The 22,180-nt window shown below is 41.5% G+C and overlaps 2 protein-coding genes across 2 annotated transcripts; both read right to left on the bottom strand.

Annotated features, from left to right (window-relative positions):
* Nucleotides 1-109: 109 nt before the first annotated feature.
* NUP35 (nucleoporin 35) lies at nt 110-11,461 on the bottom strand. Its single transcript, XM_080400773.1, has 9 exons — nt 11,340-11,461; nt 10,415-10,585; nt 8,334-8,461; nt 6,610-6,670; nt 5,876-6,017; nt 5,430-5,499; nt 5,213-5,341; nt 4,489-4,656; nt 110-4,133 (listed from the first exon to the last, which is right to left on the bottom strand). The coding sequence occupies exons 1-9, from the start codon at nt 11,356-11,358 to the stop codon at nt 4,056-4,058; spliced, it is 966 nt and encodes a 321-aa protein (XP_080256899.1). The 5' UTR covers nt 11,359-11,461; the 3' UTR covers nt 110-4,055.
* Nucleotides 11,462-11,870: 409 nt separating this feature from the next.
* DUSP19 (dual specificity phosphatase 19) lies at nt 11,871-18,709 on the bottom strand. Its single transcript, XM_080400774.1, has 4 exons — nt 18,416-18,709; nt 18,225-18,271; nt 17,052-17,204; nt 11,871-13,082 (listed from the first exon to the last, which is right to left on the bottom strand). The coding sequence occupies exons 1-4, from the start codon at nt 18,633-18,635 to the stop codon at nt 12,861-12,863; spliced, it is 642 nt and encodes a 213-aa protein (XP_080256900.1). The 5' UTR covers nt 18,636-18,709; the 3' UTR covers nt 11,871-12,860.
* Between the last annotated feature and the right edge of the window lie 3,471 nt (nt 18,710-22,180).

Raw genomic sequence — 22,180 nt, 5'->3', positions numbered from 1 at the left:
GATTTTGCAACAATGGACAAATTCTCACAGAACACACAGGGCTCCAAGGGCAGCTAAACAAGAAGCTAATTAGGTGGCTGACATACACAACAGAAAGGGGAAAACAGTATCATTGAAGAGTTCTCTATTTTTAATGTGGAAAATTCATTTCTTCCCTACAATGACAGATATGTTCAAACTGATTCCTGCAGTAAACTGTACCAAAATCCGATGTGATAAACAATTGAGCAAAATAAAACAATGACTGTTCAGAGCAATTCCTTACTTTCATGCTGTTTCTAATCAGTCTCCAACTTCAAACACAAGAGGACCATAATGAACAAAGAACACCACTTCATCTAGAGACCAGAATTTTTAGATTGCTTTAACTGCATCTGCTTACATCAACAATAACCTCTTTATTTAAGCTGGAAGTTTCACTTACAAAACTGAGTAACTTAAAGAAGAATCAAGATAATGACATTATATAGGACATAAGAATTCACAGCTTCTCCAACATGCTCTTGATTTCAACATGAGTTTTACTTGCAGAAAGTTGAAAAGATAAATTTGTTGCTAGAAACACAATTGATGTATTACACAAAAACTTAAACTTGAGTCAAAAGATTCCTTAATAGAAGGCAAAAAAATTTACAAAGTTATTAATTATGAATTCATTTTTAAAGGTAACTACACCAGCTGAATTTTAATTTAGAAACACTAACAGAAGTGTGAAAGTCAGTACTGTCTGCACTTCGATGCTTAGAGAGACCGCATCAAAAGAACACCTTTTACTCTTGCCCAAACAATTAAAAAAGGCATTACCACAAAGCCATGAAATTGCCCAAGGACTGATGTTTTTACTAGAGATCTAGAATTTTTATTCTAGAGCCTTCTCACCTGCAGTCTAAAATTCAGTAAAGCAACTCCTGGTTACAAGTTGTTTGTAAGCCAGTTTATTTTGTTTTCATCACTTAACTGAACAGCTTACTATTTCTAAACATACTTAAGCAGTACCTTTTTGCAGACTCATCTGTGGTCTAGTCACCTACAGCCAAATTAAAGAAAACCCATGAGACTCATTTTTACACATGCACTCAGACTACTAGAAAGAAGAAAATTATGTTCATACAGAATGAATATTGCAGTATATTCTGCTAAAAAAAATTGGACAATTTGTCCATCTCAATTAAAATTAGTGAACACTGGTAAGATTTTAAATAAAGTTTAAGAACTAATTCATTGAAGCAGTAGTTAGAAGTCTGACTTACTCCCTAATTAAGATATTTAGTAAACTCTGTCCTTTCTTCTTTTATTACAGAAACACTTCAACCATGAGACATTTGAGCACTGCTATTATCTCACAGTACTGTTTATGCACTTCCTAAATAGTTTAACTAAGATACCATATTCTATTCAGTTAAAACCTCTCATTAGAGTTCTGAAGATCTGCCACAGGGGGGAGGTAGATGCCTGCAACTTGGAATGAGAGGCAGACCTAAAGTACTCATAACATTTGATCTTCATTGTAAGTTACTGTACATGGATTACCCAAACAAATACCAGTCATTTTGAAAGTTCTAGAAAACTAAAATTGAGGAGAGGTGGGAGGGGAAAAAGTACAATAAAAATAAATGCTATCTCCAAGTTATAAAATTCTTTACCAAAAAAATACCTGTTAAAAATGTAATGAAATTACCACTGAGACAATAGAACAAATCCTTCCAGAATTTAAAACCGTGCATATCTATGTATTAAAAGAAGCAAATTAGATCCCTGAGTAATATACTTATGATGGAGGCAGATAACAGAAAAAAACTATTCATTAGTTTTATTTTAAACTAAAGTCGTAATCCTATGGAAAATATATTCCAGAGTCTTACAACAAACCCCATACAACTGAAACCAAAACAGTTTCGTAAGTATGGTACACATCACTAGCTGAAGTCTGTGACTTTGGTTTTAATGTAAATCACATCTAGCTACAGCTAGAAGAGAATCCTTCCTTGTTGGAAAGCAGCAGGTACGTAGTTAACAAACAGGAAGAATTGGATTTTTAAATGCAATGCTACCTAACAACAGTACCTAGCCTTGAAAAGGTTTACTTTAAGACCTTCCAAGTGTTTCAGAGATTCTTCACACATGTACTTCTCAATATCCTCCGCCCTTTCACACGCAAATACCCCCCCCCCCCCCCCAAACAAAAACAGCACACTAAACCCACAACTCAGCACAGTTTTACATCTGGTACTTACCGATAAAACAGGTCCTAAACTACTGACCAGTTTGCCTCCAACTCCTTCCTTATGTATTTAGCTTCAGACTTACTTGATACAAGTTAAATCTTATTCATCACTTCACTAAGCTAAATCCAATACACATCATTACAAGTCTGAAGTGCACCAGAAGTGTGCTTCGCAAAGCAACTACCAAAACAAGAATTTAGCTGAACTACCCATTTTCTTTCTGAAGCCATCTCCATAACAAACATTTTTCACCAAGAAAAAGCCAGATGTTTTCTGAGAAAACACATTCAGATATTAATTCGGTTTAAGCAGCTCCCTGTGATCAAATGCAAATGGAAGAGCAGCAACCAATAGTCCAAAAGCATCAGCCAGCAAATACAGTAAAATGCATCTCAAGTATCTCCGAATCCACTTGTACATAGGTTACTGCTAAAGCATACAACGAAGCACCAACGTGCCCTGAGGTAGAAACCTTATTTCCCACTAAGTGCTTTGGGGATTTTACTCAGGACCCTCTCTAGCTTAATCCTGTAAACTGGGTGCCCATTAGTATCCGAGGGACATCCGAGCATCCTGGACTTATCTTTTCATTCTAATTTCATCAGAGAAGAGCAGCTGAAGAACTCCAAGACCACACTGCAGCGTGAAGCAAAAGCATGGAAATGGGTATGTCTGAACATTCACCTGAACAGCACACTACTGAGCCAAACTAAAATACTGATGTTGACCCACACTAAACACAGCCACAAACTCAAAAAGTAATAGTTGCACATAGTTTCCCAAGTACTGAAGAAAACTTGCTCTCTTCCCAGATGAAAGAGACCTTTATCTTCATTGAAGACTATGGGCTTACATAACACATATGATTACTGGAGAGGCTCACCTCCAAATGGAAACTTCAGGATGCTGGAAGTTCAATTTTTTTGAAAAACACAATCATCATTCAGCCAATACCTTAAAGACAATTTCTTAGAAAAGTCTTGAAATGAAGGCAGCTCTGGCCACTGCCACATTGCGTTTGTCTATTCAGCTATTTCTACTCAACATTTTTATGTTAGAATGCTACAGTTTGTTACCTCTTAAGTGCACACTGCTATGAAATACCCATGGAGAGATTTCTACATTAGCTAGTTTTAACACTAGTTGGTACTAAAGTAAAATCAGCAGCACCTGCTCTGCTGATAACACTTTAATAAACATTAGGCAGCATCATACTTTGACTACTGCAAATAGTTTTTCCTAACAGAACTCATACTTGTTGAGAAAATCACCTAAGAAAACCTTAACTTGATTTAGCTTTATTAATAATACAAAGAGTTATAAGGTTGCTATGACATTCAAAACATGATGCCAGAGATTATAAACCAGCAATGAATCTTAATAAAAAAAAATTTAAGTCACATATGCTAAAAGCAGTCCTGTCCCTGGGAGCCAGCTGTGTATAGCGTTCTTCCAGCAGGTTGCCCATCACCTTTCCAGGAAAAAACACCCAATAAAATTAAAGGCATTAGTAAACAAAGCTGCCATTTTAAACATTTCCAACTTACTGGGAAGTAATTACAGAGGAAAAGTCAGTGCTGCTATTTTTTCTACAATCATGCAATCAGAGCACAAATGGGGGAAAAGCACTTATTTACACTTACTCAGTTTTTCAAACCGTGTGTACATTGCCATCATTTAAAGTGCAAGCTACATGTCTGCTGAATTAACTGAAGGCAAAACAGGTGAGATGTAAGTTAAATTACTGCCACCAGTAGTTATACAACTAACCACAGATGCCAGTTGTATATTTCAAACCCTGACCAACTTTGTATTACTTCCTCTTGTGTATTACCAGCCGAACACATATTCCATTGCTTTAGATACAATACTTTCATCTTTCCTAGGAGTTTGTCTGTCAGAAACCACCTAGAAGGCGGGGGGAAAGAGGAAGAGAGAAAATAAAAAGAAACAGTCAGCATATAATTAATTCTTCTTACAGGAACCAGGTTTGTTTTTTTTTTTCATTAGGGGTACTGTATTTTGACATAGTATGTTCAAAATATTTTCAAAACAAGCCCCTAACCTCTGGAAAAGTGACAAGTCAATTTTTTTTTCTTATTTTTTGAGAGACTGAACAGACCGAGTTTGTACTTGAACGCCATATTTAAGGAAATGACAGGAGAAAATAAAGGCTAAGGTCACACAACTTCATGTGTGTGCAGCCTCATACAACTGAAGGGAAAGAGCACAAAACCACATGCTTCTGTTTTCTTTAAAATACCTGATAGTCACTAGTGGAAGCTTTATATGCTGTTGCAAGAGGTCTCATTGTAGAAATCCTTGTGGTATTATTTGCAGGTTGTACTGGTGTGCTGACAGATTTTGAAGGTGGAGTGAAAACTGAAGACACTGGGGATGTAGAACTTCTTTCAAAGGTTTCCATCACACTCTTAAAAAGAGGGTTAACAATGTAAAAAAAAAATACTAAACAGAGAAGACCACAGGTAAATTGTCTGTCAGTACAAAGCACACAAGTACATACCACCACCAAGCATTTTCCTCGCTGCAATCATTTATACATTGGATTACAGCATTGCAAAGTAGTGGAAACTTGTAATCTGCTCACTACATGTACTAACGTCAGCCAAAATCTGCCATCACACATATATCACAGCCCCTAAATCCCACAAATTCCAGTCTGGGCAACTCTTTAATTTCCATTGTCTCTTACGTTACGGTTTCACTTCATACCTTGTACATCAGCATAATTCTGTGCATTGGAACTTCCAACAAGCACAGGGATTTCCCACAATGACCCTTCTCAGCAGGAAATTTTGACAAATACTTAAGAACTCATGTAAGGTATAATAGACTATACCTTTATAACTGAACTATCTATGCTTTGCAATTCAAAAAAGGAAAAATGCTAAAGAGGTCAGGGAAAATAAAGAGGCAGCCCAAAAGCAGAGTGCCTTATATTTAAATAAAAGCAGCTGTTAACTTACTTTATCTATACACGGTTTGACACCAATCATGATTGATTCACCAAAAATTCTTCCATCTTTGCTTAAGGCTTTCCGGGCTTGAAGCTTAGACTGGTATCGAATATGCATCCAGTTTCCTGTGTTGGACATCTGAAAGATCAAGTGAAAACTGTGACATTTATCCCTTTGAAGAATGAACCAGATAATTTGAGATCTATTTGCGAAAAGTAAGACATACCACATGCTTTAATATGTTTCCATATTGAGCAAACTGTAGAAGAATATAGGAAGCTGATGCTTGAGGAAATCTGAAAAGACAGAAAGAATACTAAAAAAATTATGATGAGTAGTTTAAGAATTCTGGTGCTAAAAATAAAACCCTGTGAAGGGTTTTTAGAAATTCAAGAGACACCAGTGTGTTAATGCCTTTTCAGCAGCAGTGACTTGAGGAATATTTTATTCTAGGCATTTTTACTTCACCGCACACCTTAACAGCAGAACAGTGCCTTTTTAACTTGAAAAAATTAACATGTAGCTTAAGTTAAGGTGCTTCACTACAATACATGCATTGTGTGTCCTGCAGAACCTAGGAACACCAGACAACAGCAACGTCCAAGTACTTCTTTCCGTATGTTGCAAAGACTTCACCCGTGTTTTTTTCCAATGTTTTGGGAATCAACTCACCCAAATACAGTTACCCATGTGTCATCAAGCTGATCTTCTGAAGTCAGGGAATCACCCTGAGTGTAAAAAGGATCTAGCTGAGCAGGAGATAGAGTAGTCTTCCTAGGCTGCCCAATACTTGCAGAACTGAACACACTTGAAGCTGTTAAATCAAAATGGCATTGTTTAACAAATTACTTTTGCCAGACAGATAATCTTGAGAGCCTATAGTGAAAGAACAAATTCAGTATCAATCATTTCACTTGCATATGGAAGAGTTTGATGGAGATTTGCAGACACAGACTAACAAGTAAGTCAATCCAAACTTCATGCCTGCAAACATGCTATTAAGTGTTATGACAAGCAACCTAGCTTTCTCCTTGACCTCTAAACAACAGCAACTTAATGCAGAAGCCAAAAGGAACAAGGCAGCAAAAGACAACAACCAGCAAGAAGCCATGGTTTCACACACAAGGCAGGAAACCTTATGAAGATGGAAGGCTGCTTCACTCAAGTACAACCACCTCTGTGCTCAGCTCAACAAGTTTTGAATAAGGAGTAAGCAAAGTTGATTGAAATTCAGTCTCAAAATGGAAAAATATTTCCTATTCACATCTATATACCTTTTGAAAAGCTAACAAATAAACACGCAACTCCTTTGCAAATTAGCAAGTTGATGTAGCTTGAACAGTGATGACTTTTGTGTAAAGGAAAGCAGTAAGAAAGTAGATTATACATTTTCAAAGGACATCTACCTGTTCCAGGAGTTGATGACATAGTTCCAACCAACGGGCTCTGTGTTAGAGAAAAGCTGGCCTGCATTAAAATACAGAAAGTAACAAATCATTCTTACAGGTACACTTCTTAGATCAGAAGAGATCATTTCCAGGTAACTTCAGGAAAGATTACTAACTGTTTGCCTTAAGTCACTCCTAACTTTCAAGAGTAAGAACAGGTAGTTACATGTATATTTAATACACGATTATGAAGTTAGTTGACAATGTTTTTCCATTCTAGCACACAGCCTAGCAGATAGCCTGGACATCCAGTAGGGCTCAGCTATTACCTTCTGGAATTTCCAGCTGACTGCTAAGCCTTAGAAGAGAACACAGTTAACCTTCCTGATCAGAGGCTTAAATGCAGGTATCAGAGATAGTATAGGAATGTAGGGCAAACTACAGAAGGGAAGCAACACAAGCAACACGATTCAGGGTCTGTATAGTATTTTATCATCTAACAAGAGTTACCGGTATACAAGGCGGCAGCTTATTTAGGCTTAGGGCGAGCTTTAGGTAATAGGAGCTGACAAAAACATTCCCTAACACCAATCACATATGCTTTGTAAAACAAAGTCACTTTGGGTATCAATACTCAGAAACTTTATAGCTTAACTTTTTCAAAACGGGCATCTCACTATTGCTGTAGTATATTAACTCACAACATTCATGTCATCCTGATGGAAAGGATACCAGTATCCTAAGGTACCAGCATTTGATTTTCACTAAAGCACTTAGAACTAATGGGAGCATAACCCCGAGTTGTATTCCTCATGACCAGACTTCCTTTCCCTCTCAACTACTTAGTGCACCTGCACTGAAGGAAGGTATACTTTGGGTTTTAGCTGCTAGCAGTTACTTTTTTTAAAACACAGAAGTATTTCAATATGAAAAAAAACTTAGCATATTTTTAGCTTGAATCCTGTCATTTCTTGGACAAGATCAAACAAACTGCAGCACCAGTAGACCTAGCATTCTGATAGCTGCTCGCCGTTTTGTTGTTTTGGGTTGATACCCACTCTTTCAAGACAGTATTGATTCTGTCCTTCACAGAGAACATGAACTTTCAAAATAAACTTTTCAGAAGGCAACACTCAATACAAAGACTGCTTATTCAGTGAAAGGCCTTCTCCTTGAATCAAAAGAATCATGTTCACTAAAAAAGAACCAACTTACACTAGACTGCTCAGCTGACATAAGTAGTGGAGCTTATTATTAGAGTGACCTTCTAGAAATGTTAATGTTACTCTTTCAAAATTAACCCTACATCCATGGCCAAATTTTAATTAGATGTTTTACTCTGCACAAAATTCCTTCTATTTCAGTAAGTGCCTCTACTGCCCACTAAAAGAAAAGAGCACATATTAGGACTCTTCCGGCAATCAGCAGCCCAATAAATTTGCAAAGTGAAAAGTTGCAATAAGTCTGCATTTGTCATGTACAAAGCATAGCAGAGGTGCGATTTTCATTTTTCGTTCTCTACAGTATTGAAAAAAAATCAGTAGCAATAGGAGATAGCTCCATGACTGCAGCTCTCATTTTGACTACATAGGAACATGCACACCAAACACCCTAAGGAACAGCAGCATATGACAACTCAACAGTCACTTTTGTTACAGCAGTTTATACACCCGAGTTAAAGAAATCACTGAAGCAGTAAGCTGCCTCATATCTGCTAACAGGCCAGTACCTAAGCCACTTACTGGTCTTCTTGAGGTTAGAGGTGTTGATCCAAGCCCAGGACTAGATAATTCATCATATATGCTTCTAACTGGTGGGGCACCACTCTTATCTTTATGTGTAGGGACTACTGGTTGTGGGGGAGATCCTCCTGCAATTAAAAGGAACAAATGAAAAGCGTGACAGAACTTGCAATCTTACTCCACTGCTACTTGCTCTTGAAACTTCAACAGTAAATTCAGCCATGAAAGACTTGTTTCACTGGGCGTTTGCAAAACCATCTGGCCTACCAAACTGTTCAGGTTTTACTGTTCTACATAAGAATACCACATGCCAAACTGCCTCCTTACACAAGTTATCATCTAAAACTTAAACCTCTTATTAAAATAGTATATTCACCACTTACATGCACTTGTTCTCTTTATGAAATTCTGAGCATAGCTACATCTTCCTATTTTAGGGCAGGTTATTTTAAATGTTTCAGAGACTAACTCCCCTGTAGCTGAGATGCAAAAGCAAGGTTTTTAAGACTTGGGACATTCTACATGCTAAAGAACCATACCAAAATGCACACAGACATTGCACATGCTGTCAAGTTCCCACTATCAAAATCCCTTACCTTCCCATGTAATTTCATATCAAATAAAATGTAAGCTCTTCAGAGCAGGGACTAGCTTGTGTTTAGTCAGGATCAAGTTAAGCCAGCTGCTCCCTCATTTTGTAAACTTTGGGACTACCAGTATAACAGAGAATTAAACTGACTTTTGACTTTGACAAGATCTTGACATATCTCTGCACACTTTGTGTGGGCTTACCCCAGAGTGAGGGGGACTAGTTTGACTTAACAGTTTTCACTTGCAAAACGTTTCAAAATTAGGCTTTTCCAAAGTACTTTTCAATACTAAATTCTGAGCTTCAAAACTTCAAAGTTCCTCTTTGAACTGTTTAACACATTCAAGAACTGTTACAGTATATTATATAAAGCACTCTCCCATCAAGGTTTGCAGTTTAAGTGATACACTCAATCACTCATTTCAGGAGACCTGTGATAGTATCCTGCTGGTTCCCCCTTTTCTAGAATAGAAACTCTGAGGCTGTAATAAACTCTTTTAAAAACAATTAGATGAAATTCACATGACTTTTCAATTTCATAAATATTTTCTTAAGAGGTTTGTATGTGGGGGAGACAGGAGGTGGGGTGGTGGTGGACAAGAGCAAGAAGCAGGAGACTAACAGACCACCAAACAGAATATCTCTAGTTGGAAGGGACCCATAAGGATCCTCAAGTCCAATTCTGCTTGAAATTGAAAGAAACTAATATCTAAAACTATCTGCAGTACTTTTATCCTCATTTTAAAAAAAAAATTACTAGTTTGCTAGCACTGTCAGATATTTAGATTACACCAACTGATTTAATAGAAAGCCAAGATCACCCATGACATGAAATAAATTGAAGAAGTTAATTACTCACACTTCTCAAGAAAGAAAAACAGACATATAATGCCATCATCTTAGAAACACAGGTAAAGACTTTTTCTAGTTGGAAAAAAGATGAGCACCTACAGTCCGTAAAAGTCACTACTCCAGTCCGATTACAGCAGACATCAAGACTGTAAATACAACTACTAGGTACTCATTAAGAGGCATTCCTTAGTTTTTCTCCATCCAGTTTTTAGAATTCTGACAATCTCCGAGTGACTTTTTAGAATTCATTGCAAAGAAATCAGCAGCTTGCAGAAGCTGCATTTAGTTTACCAGCACAAATCCGTTTTAAACAAAGAGAAAACATTGATGGCTGCATATGCAACTGACATATAAAGAGCTATAGAAATTGATTTTATATTAGAAGATGTTCATGTTACCTTCCATGTAAAAGCAACTTTTCCTGGTATCACAACTGCTGCATTTAAAACTTTTATTAAACTTTAGTCTACTTAGCCAAATGCCACTGAATACACTTGTGTTCACTTATTCAAAGAGCTGGGTTAATTTATAGCAAGTTATAAAACTACAAGAATTCAAGTCTGCAACATTCAGGCAGAAGAGTAAGACAAACCCAACTTTTGCTTTTGGGACAACTTTTCAGCATTTAACAAATCCAGACCTGTAAGCAGCGGAGACCTCATTTCCATTACACCAACTGAAGGGCCGCTCAAAGAGCGTGGTTGCGGAGTCACCGGCGCAGGTAAATCGCCCATCAGGAATCCAGGAAGAAACTGAGCACTAGCTCCCAGCTTTGGAGATGTCGGGGAGCCAAGAGTCATCGGCTCAGCTCCTGTGTTAATGCAAACAAAATTTAAAACCCCGGAAGAAGCCAGGTGATCGCACCTTTTCCAGTGCTTCAATAGTGGCACTATAAGAGAAACATAAAACGATACACAGTGACACACAGTAAGCAAGTACGGCTGATCTAATAAACTTCGGTTACTTGCAAGATAAATTATCACAAGCTTGAATTTTTTGCAACTACAAGAACCACCACGCTTAGACTTTGTTCTTAAAATACACCAGTTACGGCTGGGTGTCTGGTTTTGCGGGCAGCTACGATGTTAGGGCTGTTTTCAGGGCGTTCCTCCTGTAAGAGCCATCACACCCGGGCTAGGCCCCCTCCCCCCCAGCCAGCCAGCTCCGCGCCACAGCCCGGCTCACGGCGGCCTCCCCGCGGCCGGCCCCGCCGCGCCCCCGAGCTGCCCCCGGGTCTCGGCGTGCCTCCGGCGCGGACGCGGCCCGGGCAGCGTGGCGTAACCCCGTGCACCCGCCGCCGGGGCCCCTCACCCGCTCCAGCCGCCAGGCTGCCCCAGCGCGTCCCCCCGCCCGGGGCTGGGGGCCCGCCGCAGCCCCGACCCCCTCACTGGCCCACAGAGGCGCGGGCGGCGCCGAGCGGCAGAGCCCGGCACGCCCGGAGAGACGGCCGCGACCTGAAGCGCCCCACGCCCGCACGCAGCGAGGCGAGGCGGCGCCCGGCAGAGCCGAAGGAGGCACCGGCGGCAAGGCGGGCACAGTGGCAGGGAGGGCGCGGGCCCGCTCACCTGCGGGCGGCGCCTCCATGGTGAAAGCGGCCACGTCGGCCCGAGCGGCGGGAAAAAGCCGTGGCCGCTCCGCCGGGCGCTTTCAAACGGGACGGAACTTCCCCCCACCGTCACTTCCGCCCCGCCCGCCATCTTACCAGCGGCCGCGGCGCCGGGACGGGGCGTAACGTCACCGCGCCGCCGCTCTCAGGCCGCGGGGCGGGAGCCGTGGCCTCACAGCGGCGCGGGGCGCGGGCCCGGCCGCCGGCTGCAGCCGCCAGCCCCGCTGGGGTGCCCGGCCCGTGCCCCCACCCCGCCTCATTCTTGCGGGCCGCTAGCGGCCGTCGTTAACGCGCACACCCCGGTGGGAAAGAACCGGCGTGGCCTAGATGATTCCCCACAACTCGTGGACCCGCCCCGGCACAGCCTGCTCCCCCGGGAGAAGGCCGCCAGCCCTTCCCGCCCGCGGCCCAGCGGGAGGCGCCGTGACCAGCTGGTATGGACACAGACGCGCACCTGAAACCAAACCTTTGAAATCACTTCAGCACAAAATTTATCCAAACACTGTATTCTTTTTATTTTGTTGATATTAACATATCAAACCGCTTAAAACTGGTGTGAAGACCACAGAAAATGCTATTAAAATCTTTTGCAGTTTTGTGGTTGGTTTGGTGTTTTTTTTTAAACATGCCCAAGACCTGTCAGGAGGGTCAAAATTACCTATTCTACAACATCTGTTCTTTACAGGTGATGTGGAATGGAGTGAGCAACTGAGGACTGGGTGCAATGATAGGACACTAGCATCAAGTCTGAGATCGATTGTTATAAACATGTTTCATATCTCCATCAAAATGATCTACAAAAAAAACCCCAAACAAACACCAACCTCATAGGCTGGTTCTAGCACTTTGGAAACGTCATGTTAGTGCACTTCAAATCACTACTGGATGAGAAACAGTAAAAAGCATGAAGCATTAAAGCATCCTACACATTTTGAGCATCCTCAAAAGACCATCTGTTGTCATTTCAAAAAATATTTAATGGCTGGCTAGCCCGCAAAATTCAATAAAATCCTCTTTAGTTGCAATATGAATTTAAAATCCAGTACCAAGGTACTTTATTATATGAACATTTTATTACCTAGGTTTTAAAACCAACTGGAATACATAATGTGGTTTAGTATTAAACAGGGCAACTTATCTCATTTTATTTCCTTTCTCTATTGCCTGCATTTTCTGATGGTTCAAAAAAAAACCAAAAACCCAACAACCAGTTCTGGGTTTTTTTCTAGCATTTTAAGGAAAATTGAACTTTATGTTTTTATTAGCATTCTAGGAAGAGCTTCTTCCTGGGCAAAATCATCTCTGAAGTCAGTGGAATACCATTTGGCCTGAAAAAAAGGGGGTCAAAGAAGGGTAAGAAAATAGTATGTAAAGACTTTAAGGTGCACATGTGAAAGGGGACTGCAAAATGACGGATTACAGTATATCCAACATCTGTTACTGTATAGTCAAAACAGATTGTTTCACTTCTCCCTTTTGATCAGTCGTGATCATTTATGCTTCCATTTGCCTTTATGTTCTGTTCTTGGTACTTGTGAAGCTGCTCCATAAAGCCAGGATTTGGACAAGCCGCGGGCCTTGCATTTTTCACCAAGGAAAAGGCTCTAGCAAAACTCAGTCCTTCTGAATTCATTAGAAAACCTGTGACTACTGCCGCTGCACGGGAGACTCCTGCATTACAGTGGACCAGTACCACACCATCCTTCAAGAAACAAATGGAACATTAAGTCAGGATTTTCATTAAATAGATAGTAACAAGTACTAGAAACCTTATATAAAAATCTGTTAAGACTTATTAAAAGCTCCTTGATGAGTTCCAAGCAAATATTTACACATACAAGTGACTCCAAACACAAATATATAAGCCCAAATTAAGTATTTTTTGAACCAAGGCCACTTCATAGTTATCAAATACTTGAAACCTAATTCATACCTTAGAACTAAAAAACATTCCTCTGTCCCTTTCCCCAAGACAGCAGCCCCCTCACATAAAAAACAAATCACAGATGTCTGGAATACTAAGATATCTGATCTAATTGGCTGCCAATATTAAAATAGATTTTATTTCAAATATGGCAAGGAATTTATTTGACTGTATCTTGTTACCAGGTTAAAAACATAACAAGGCAGCAAACAGCTAGGCACAGAGGCAGATTTTAGAACATCTTGGAATTTCAGTCACGCGTTTCTTGCATGCTATGGAGTTCTTCCATGAAGATTTTGGATAAGCAGGATCATGCACAGAAACAGAAAAAACAGAAAAGAGACCACATGATTTGCAATAAACGTCTACTTCCCCATCACAGTGCTGACGCAACTGTAGTGGCTGATACAACTACAGTCCCTTAACTGGGGACTAAGGTGTAAAACCCGAAACTACCGAAACTCGCATAAAGTCACAACTGTTTCTCCTGGGTTTTAAATTCAGGCTTATCCTCAATTATCTGTAAAAGTAATGGTTTTATCCTACCTAAACATTTCCCACACAATCTTTGAAACCTGAATGACTCTTTAAACAAACACTACAAGTTTCATTAAGAAATAACAGGCATGAGTTAACACAGAGACAACTAGACAACCTAGTGTGAGCCAACGTTTGCAAGGCCCAGGCTTCATGATCCTGTTGTGTTTGTACATCAGGCTATGACTCAAGAAGGCTTAGTCCAAACTGTCTGCCAAATGCCACTTTCACACACACCCCAAAAAAAAACCCAAAACAAAACAACCACAAAACCAACCCCCTAGCATCTACATGTTCTGAATAAAGATATTGATACATGACACAATGTGCTGAATGAGTTTATTCTAGATATAAACAGCCCGCTCTGTCTGCCCTAGCAGGTGCAAATTATTCAATGGGCATTTTACTCGGACAAAAAAGAAGAGCTCATAACCACCAGGGTTCCTTTCCAGGAACTTGATGGTTTATGTTACAGACCCAGGAGTTGCATTTATCCAGTATATTAATAAACACGCAGAGCAGAAAATGGTTCCTGCTCCAAAAATCTTCCAGTTTAAATAATAAGACAAAGTGGTATGGAATTGAGTGTAATTATCCTTGTTGAAGAAATGCCAAGCTGAGACAAGAAGAATGACTTGCTCAAGTTAACACAAGATTATGACAGAGCTAGGAACTGAATCTAAGCTCCTGCATCCCAGCACAATCAACCACAATACCACCCTTTTTTGCAATGAAAATCACATCCACTTTGCATTGCCTGCTGAGAATTGTAATCTTCATTCCCTTTCTCACATTCAGAGGGGCATGCCTCCTCATCACACAGACTAGGCAGAGTGGAAAGCAGATTTGTACATGTATTTCAACTACCTGAGGAAGTGCCAGTGGTGACCTGTAAATCCACTACCTCCTTTATAATAATGACATCAAAATTATTACATTGAAAATATTTATGCCACTGCTAATAAAGCAATTGCTGAAGCTTATCCACTGTAGATCTGGAGTAGTTTTCACTGATTCAGTGGGAGTTATTTTAGACATAATGTACCATAACCAAGATCAGTATCTAGCAGTGGCAGTGAGGGTAAAAAAACCAAGCATTGGAAGCAGTCCTTTTTTCTTTGTGCAGTTCATGCTTTATTTTCTTCTTTCACATTTATGCATTTCATTTTTTAATGACAGTTCTGTTGTACATTGCCAAAAATTACAGAGTGATATCCATGGAATAGAACTGAAAATTACTGGACATGAATGAACATGGGCAATAACACTAAACCAAATTTAATCGTAAGGACATTTAGCTTTCCTTGCTAAATCCCATTGTTGCTTTATACAGAGATTCATTTGGCATGCTACTTCTTAACTGATTTTGTATATAGATATGAATACAGAATAAAAGTGAGAAACTGACTGCAGATAGGACATTAATCTCTATTTACCAAGAACTTCTTCCTCTGATCCTGACAGCCTATTTTACTTTGCAGTGGTGCCAGGGCTTTTTCTTTAGGAGGGACAGAGGGAGCAATAAGGAGAGATATTCATGAAAATGGATCCCTGGAAAGGCAATATTTTAAAGTTTTTCTAATTAAATATGAAACAGAACAATAAAAAAAAATCCCTCATACTATGATCTGATATGGGTCACCTAACATGTCACGGAAAATCTGCCTGCCAGTTTGGAGCCTAGAAGAAAAGGTGAGCTCTGATCAGTATCAGAATTTGTACTATGGCATCTACAGACTTAAGCAGTTACAGTTTTAGAAAAGTCAATCCTGCTACAAGTACCAGCTGGCATGACTTACTGAACAGTGCAAGCTTTACTTGCATTCTCTAATTCAAGTGCTCTCATACTTCTCCATTAAGTTAATCACGTTCTAGTAATAATTTCTCATATATCACACTCTCTCACCAGTGAGCATCTCTCCCTCCCCCATGTTAGGGCATGAAACTAGTATCTTTTTGTGATTACTTAAGCAGAATAATAATTTGTGATACAATTTATCATAAGCTCTTTTAGCGCTACTTTAACAAAGCAAATAAAGTACTTCAAACCTTCCAGAGCTCTGTCTCCGCACACTACTATCACATGCTTCACGAAATGATCCTGAAGAACATCTCTTCCATCAATCACCTGCTCTTTCACCCAACTCTCCTATTAGAAAACTATAAATACTGCTGTAAAAGTTTTCAGAATTCCCTAGCTTACAAAACAGTAACTGGAACATGAACACCAGAGGCAGAAAGCTACACGATGCAGTTATGAATGGTAAGTCTCATTTAGAAATCAAGTGGAAACCGTAACTAGAAACCTTGAAAAGGTCATTAAGCAACAATGCGTATCACATACCTCGTAAATGATAAATGAGAGAAGGAAAGAACACTGTGTGACACAAAGAAAGCTGGGACAAGATTATCTTCTTTTATCCCAATCTACATAAATAATGAATATAGTAGATATGGTGGAATAGCGTGCAATAAGGTCCAAGCAATGGCTGTCGTAAATTACACAGTAAGCCTGAACTTAATAAATATGAGTCAGGGATGGTCTTGGTTACAGACAAATCTGCCAAACGACCCCAGAAGGAGCCCCCTCACCCTATTTCCTATGTTGCATCTTTTTCAGGATTTTGTTAGCAGTTAAATCACAAGTTGGCTCCAAGACTAGTAACACATTCTCTTGACAGTCTTGGTACGTAATTGTGTGTGAATAATTGTCTCAATGTGTTTCATCTTCAACAGACAACCAAGGAAAAGCACAAGGATGGCGGATGACTGCTGACAAACCACACAGATCTGTAAAAGCCCTATTAGGCTTGCTTCTAATCCAGAACAACATCCCCAGTGGATAAAGTACAGAAAGTAAAGTTTCTCCTTTCCCCTCTGTCAGATGTAGTGACTTGGACTCACAAAAGGATTTCTTTAGATAAAGTCAGCTACTAGTCCAACTGTATTAAAGAAGAACTTCTCTAAGACACGTAAGACAGTCATTCTGAAAAAACGTTGCAGGGAATGGGGATTAACAGCAGCACCGTGTCTCTAGAAATGCTTAGAAATTGCTTGGATTGTCTATCTAAAATTGGAAAAGGCAATGGCAAAACTATTCATTTGGTACCATGCTTTCTTTTGACAAAAAAAGCTGCTTTAGATTTTAAAGTAGTGTAATAAATAATCTAAACAGGATAACTACTAACATTAATTATTGATAAACCATACCTGGATCTTGGCTTTCTCAATAAACTCAAAACATTCTGGGAAATAGGAGGTGATGTCAGTTTCTGGGAGGTCCAGAATAGAAATGGTCTTGTATATAAAGTCATCGAGGAAGGCATTTTGGACTCCATATGCCACATTTAGAACATGAGTAACCTAAGCCAAAAAAAAAAAAAGGGGGAGGGGGGCCAGAAAAAGACAATTTCTGAAGACAGCAAGCAAAATGAGCAGTAGTAGCAACAGTAAATTATTCTTTAGGCATACACAGACTGTACCTTACAGAACAGCAGCATTCAGTTGTACATATGTATGCTGTTTATGGTATACTTTTCTCCAAGCAAAGTTTCAATGCATGTTAAAATATACTGTGATAAAATTCAGTTTCCTTGATTTTTTTTGTGAGGAAAAGATCTGTGCTCAACCAAACACAAACTAAATTAAGGATTTTCAACAGAAAAAGGAGTCGTCAGCACACAGATGGAAAATAAAAGAGAAAGCTATAGGAGTAAGAGCACAGACCACACAAAAATCACCCAAATTTCAACCCTGCCCTAACCCATCAGCTCAATCTTTCTTCTACTGAGTTATTAGTACCATCTACTGCAGCAGAAGGATTTCAAAGTAAACTATACCTGCGCTTGGCAGGTGAGACCACCTCTAGCCTCCTGCCCTCTTGCTCAGCCCAGGCTATGGCCAGGTTGTGGGTTATTGTAACTTACAGCGAAATGACATTTATGTGGCCCCCAGATGCCGGCCTAGTGCCCCACTGCCCTGCAGGAGCACCGCTGCCCCAAGGCCTTATTGCCCCACTACTGTGACACAGAAGAGTGAAAAGACCAAAGCTCGGGGCAGACTTCGGGCTGCTGCTTTGCCTCGTGTGTCCCACCCACCCGCACAGGGCATGGCGGCCTGATGCTGCTCCCATTCCAAAAGGGCGACACACATGGCACAGTGCAGGACGTGTCCCATCGACGCCTCCACACCAGCCCCCAGCTGGCAGCACCCCGGCTTCTCCCGAAGGCCGCCGGCATCCGCCCCTCTGCAAACGGAGCTGCTTCTAACACCGCCAAGGTGATACAATTTTCCTGAAGTTACTCGGGACTATTCCAGCCTTTTTTAGAAGAACTCCACCAGCCACACTGCGCCAGGTGCACTCCGGTCTCCGTGTCACCTCACCTTATACTTTTTCAGCGTCTCCAGGTCGTGAGCGGCATCCTGCGACCCTGAGGAGAGAGGGGGCCCAGTTGCTACGCCAAGCGGGCTGCCCCGCTGCAGCCAGGCCCCCCACGCCCCCGGGCCCCCTCCCGCACCCGGCGCCCGGTCCCCCCGCCCCCCCGGTCCTCCCAGCGGCCCCCGGCCCCGCTCACCCAGCAGCAGCCAGGGTTTCACGACGCCGACCTGGAGGTCGGCGCTCAGGTCCTGCACGAAGCCGCCGCCGGGCGCCGCCTCCGCCTCCTCCTCCACCTGCAGGCAGGCGCCGCGCCACGTCTCGATGATCCTCTTGCCCGTCAGCGTCGTCACGCGGGTGCGCTGCCTCCGCAGGTTGGCCCGGGAGAAGCTGCGGATCTCCTGGGTGAGGGAGTGCATCGCCCGGCGCCGCCGCTCGCCCGCGACTGACGGCAAGGCCCGCCGGCGCCCCGCCCCTCCGTCCGGCGCCCCGCCCCTCCGCCCGGCGCCCCGCCCTTCCGTCGGCGCCCCGCCCCTCTGTCGGACGAGCGCCAGCGCTCTTATTGGCTGCCGGGCCCTCGGGGGCGGAGCCTCGGCGCGCGGAGCCGGGACGCGCGGGGACGTCGCCTCTCCGCGCTGAGGGGGCGTGAGGCGGCGGCGGGGTGCAGGCGCGGGGACACGGCGGGGCTTGTCTCGCCCGGCTTCATTCTGGGCGGCGGGGACCGGGCCGGCCTCACCGGGGTGGGCACCGTGGCCTCCTACCGGCTGTGCCTGGCCCCCGGGGCCACCGCTGCGAGAAGTGACTCCCAGCGAGGCGTCCAGCTCGCTCCGGGCTCTGTAGCGGGGCCAGTCACAGGGGGTTTGCCAGTGCTTTTCTTTTAGTACTGTAAGCCTGTCAGAAAGTTTTGGGTTCACCTAAAAATTTGGTGGTGGGTTGGTTGTTGGTTTTTTCTAACTAGTATTTGTGGGGCTTTGGTCTGGCAGTGAACAATGCAGCAGTCTAATTAAAGCAGCCTTTCAACTGTCAATGCCTGTTTATTAGATAAGTGCTGCTGTTTTGAAAACCCAATCACGCAGCAATGCCTGTCTGAGTGTAATTAGGCCTTGCTTCATGGCAAAACACTTAGAAAATACTTGAATTAGGTATTTTTTTCCCACACACACCCTCCCTCCGGAACCACTGGGCTAGTGGCCAAAGGCTAAACAAAATCCTCTTCTTAAATTTACCAAAGAGGCTATGTAGGAAGAAAAGGGAGGCAAGGTGAGACTGGTTTCCCTTATTCACAATCCCCTCAATGCCTGTGTGCTCGTCTTCTCTACAGAGTACTATTTGTAGTGTTCCACAAAAGTGAAATTTTTGTTTGTGCAGTTAAATGGTAATACCGTTAACTTAAATTGTGCCAAACATACATTTCAGGGCATTTTCAACAATCCGCCATGCCGGTTTGTAAAATAAGGATGCATTATTACGGTACTTCCCCTCTCGATGTTACAATATTTCTCAAAGCTGTGCTGGCAGGATGTGATGACTCTGAAAAGGTCCTTCTAATAGTTCCCTAGAACGCAGTACAGAACAGTGGCAACTCAGTTCCACATAAAGAGGTCTACAAATGCCCTGTCAATTCAAGAAACAGAGAATGGTGTTAGGGACTGCAAGAGCATAAGTTATTTCTGGGAATGCCAGAGGCAATCTCCTGATAGGAATTAGACGTAAACCCAAGTTCATCTGAAAAAGGCAGAACACCGCCCACACCATCTGGAAAAGCAAGATTCTAAACCAAGAGATAAGATCAAGGAAGATGCTTAGGGCAGGGAGAGGAAGAGAATAGGGATTTGGGCTGGATCAGGGATCAAGGTAGCAAAGATGCCAAACAGAACACTGCAGGACAAAACATAATTCTCATAATGCTCAGCAATTGCTTTCTGCAACAAAAATTAAATTTTGAATACAAGTAGGAGGTTTCGTAATATTCTGCATGGTGGATGTGTATTCAGTAGCCTCTCTGAAAGTGGACTGTGACTCACAGCAGTTAATAACAATGCAGAAGTTGATTCATTCATTTTTGTTAAGGTCTACTCCATAATTTTGATGCAATTAATAACAAGAAAGCAATGGAAAGCTTTAAGCTAGCAATTTCATAGTGTTTCATGGCTGTTTTTCAAGCTGCATTGGCTTGCTGCAGCTGCCGCTGTGAAAGACCAAGAACAGTACGGTATCCAGCAAGAATGCGGAGAGCCTCATGCCTCAGGAAATTGGCAAAGCCTGAGCAAAATTTGCTTGCAGTCCAGACCCAGAAGCCTGCCCTTAGAACAGCAAGGCTGTAGGATGTGCTTTGTAACCAACTTCTGCCCCATACAAGTATGGAGCTTGCTGTGTAGGCGTTTGCAAGACTAAACTGTGACGGATCTGTAAGATACTTGCAACTAAACTTAATAATACAACTACATGTTGTTCCTTAACCTCTGAGGAAGAGCCTGCAAGATGTGCGGACACAGAAAAGCAGCTGATGCCAAAGTATACAAGTCATTTTCTGCTAGGAATGTTTATCATTGTTATAAATAGCTTAAACACCAGAGGTCACTACTGGACATAAAATCTGTATTATTGCTACCTCTCTGAAATCCAAATATTCCCCAGGTGTTTATATGCAGAATTAGTATATTATTATGTAATTAGAGTGTCCATATCATAAGCATTAGATCTAGCCTGAGTATTCACAGATACTAGTTTTTGTAATACAGGCGTTTACATGCTGCTGTCAAGTTGTTTGTACTTTCCATTCCAAGACAGAAGAGAATTGTGACATTAGAGTTTAAAATGGGGATCTCAGTTCACAGATGAACACTCCCTCTTGCATGCTTTTCTGAGGGTAGAAGACTTCTCCAAATATATGGTAGGAGCAGGATGCTCTCTTCGCTTCATTGGTTGAATGCATTTATGGTATTGCTGGATCTTCAGGTCTTGAATAAGCTACCTACAAATGCAAATGTAGTAGAATTTTATATCTTTTTTAAGTTCATGGTTCTTCTGTTTTGTCTGTCTAGAAATTCAGCAGAACCTGTTCTAGTGGGTATTAACCAAGAAATGTGTAACACAGACACTAATTATTACAGAAAACTGCTTGTACATATTCAGAAAGCTCATATGACGATACGTCATCTCTCTGTTGTATTTGTTTCCTTCCACTGTTCATTTTGGTCTAGGTACTGCCTGTATTTATCAATGCAAAAGAGCTACCTTCTATCAGAGAAATGATAACCAGACATTCCAGACAGGTAAATCTGAGAAACCAGCCTTTCACTCTGAAAAATGCGTATGTTAGAGGGTTGAACTTGATTGTAAAATGCACCAAAAATTGAGAGATGATTGCTTATGTTAGTGATTTACCTGAAGCGGAGAATCAAACCCTAATTAGTACACTAATTGCATCATGTTTCAAACTGCAATAACCAGATGACTTTGAGGAGTAAGAGAAACTGGGCAAAAATCAAAATATTATCAACTAATATCTAACCAATAATACAAGCCTCTGCTGCAGACTGTACATTCATTAGTTGAAAATAACTGAGAAGTTGAAAATAACTGTGTGCACCAGTTGGTCACAGGATGACTGTGAATCACGAATGTAGTGTGGTAATGAGAAAAGCAAGTGTGACCATGGAATGCATCAGGAGTTATTTAAAATAGAAAGAGGGAAATAATAATGCTATTGTATAAAGTTCTAATAAGCTTTTTTGGAAGTGTATTGCACTATTTGGCAATGACTGTATTCAAGATGATCTCATACTTGAAACAAGTGCAAAGAATAGCTTAAATCTGAAATTGCCCTATGTAGGTTAGACTGTCATCAAAGCACACCGTGGTACTTGGGCCCCTTGGGACTGACAGCTCCACATCCATACTGACTTGAGTGGGAGAAGCCCCCTGGCATAGTAACTATTTCACCACCATTTGCGCCAACACA

The sequence above is a fragment of the Falco punctatus genome, assembly GCF_963210335.1.
Source record: "Falco punctatus genome assembly, chromosome: 8".
NCBI classification, from domain to species: domain Eukaryota; kingdom Metazoa; phylum Chordata; class Aves; order Falconiformes; family Falconidae; genus Falco; species Falco punctatus.
The sequence above is the reverse complement of the archived record's forward strand: the minus strand, read 5'-3'. Positions and strand labels throughout refer to the sequence as shown.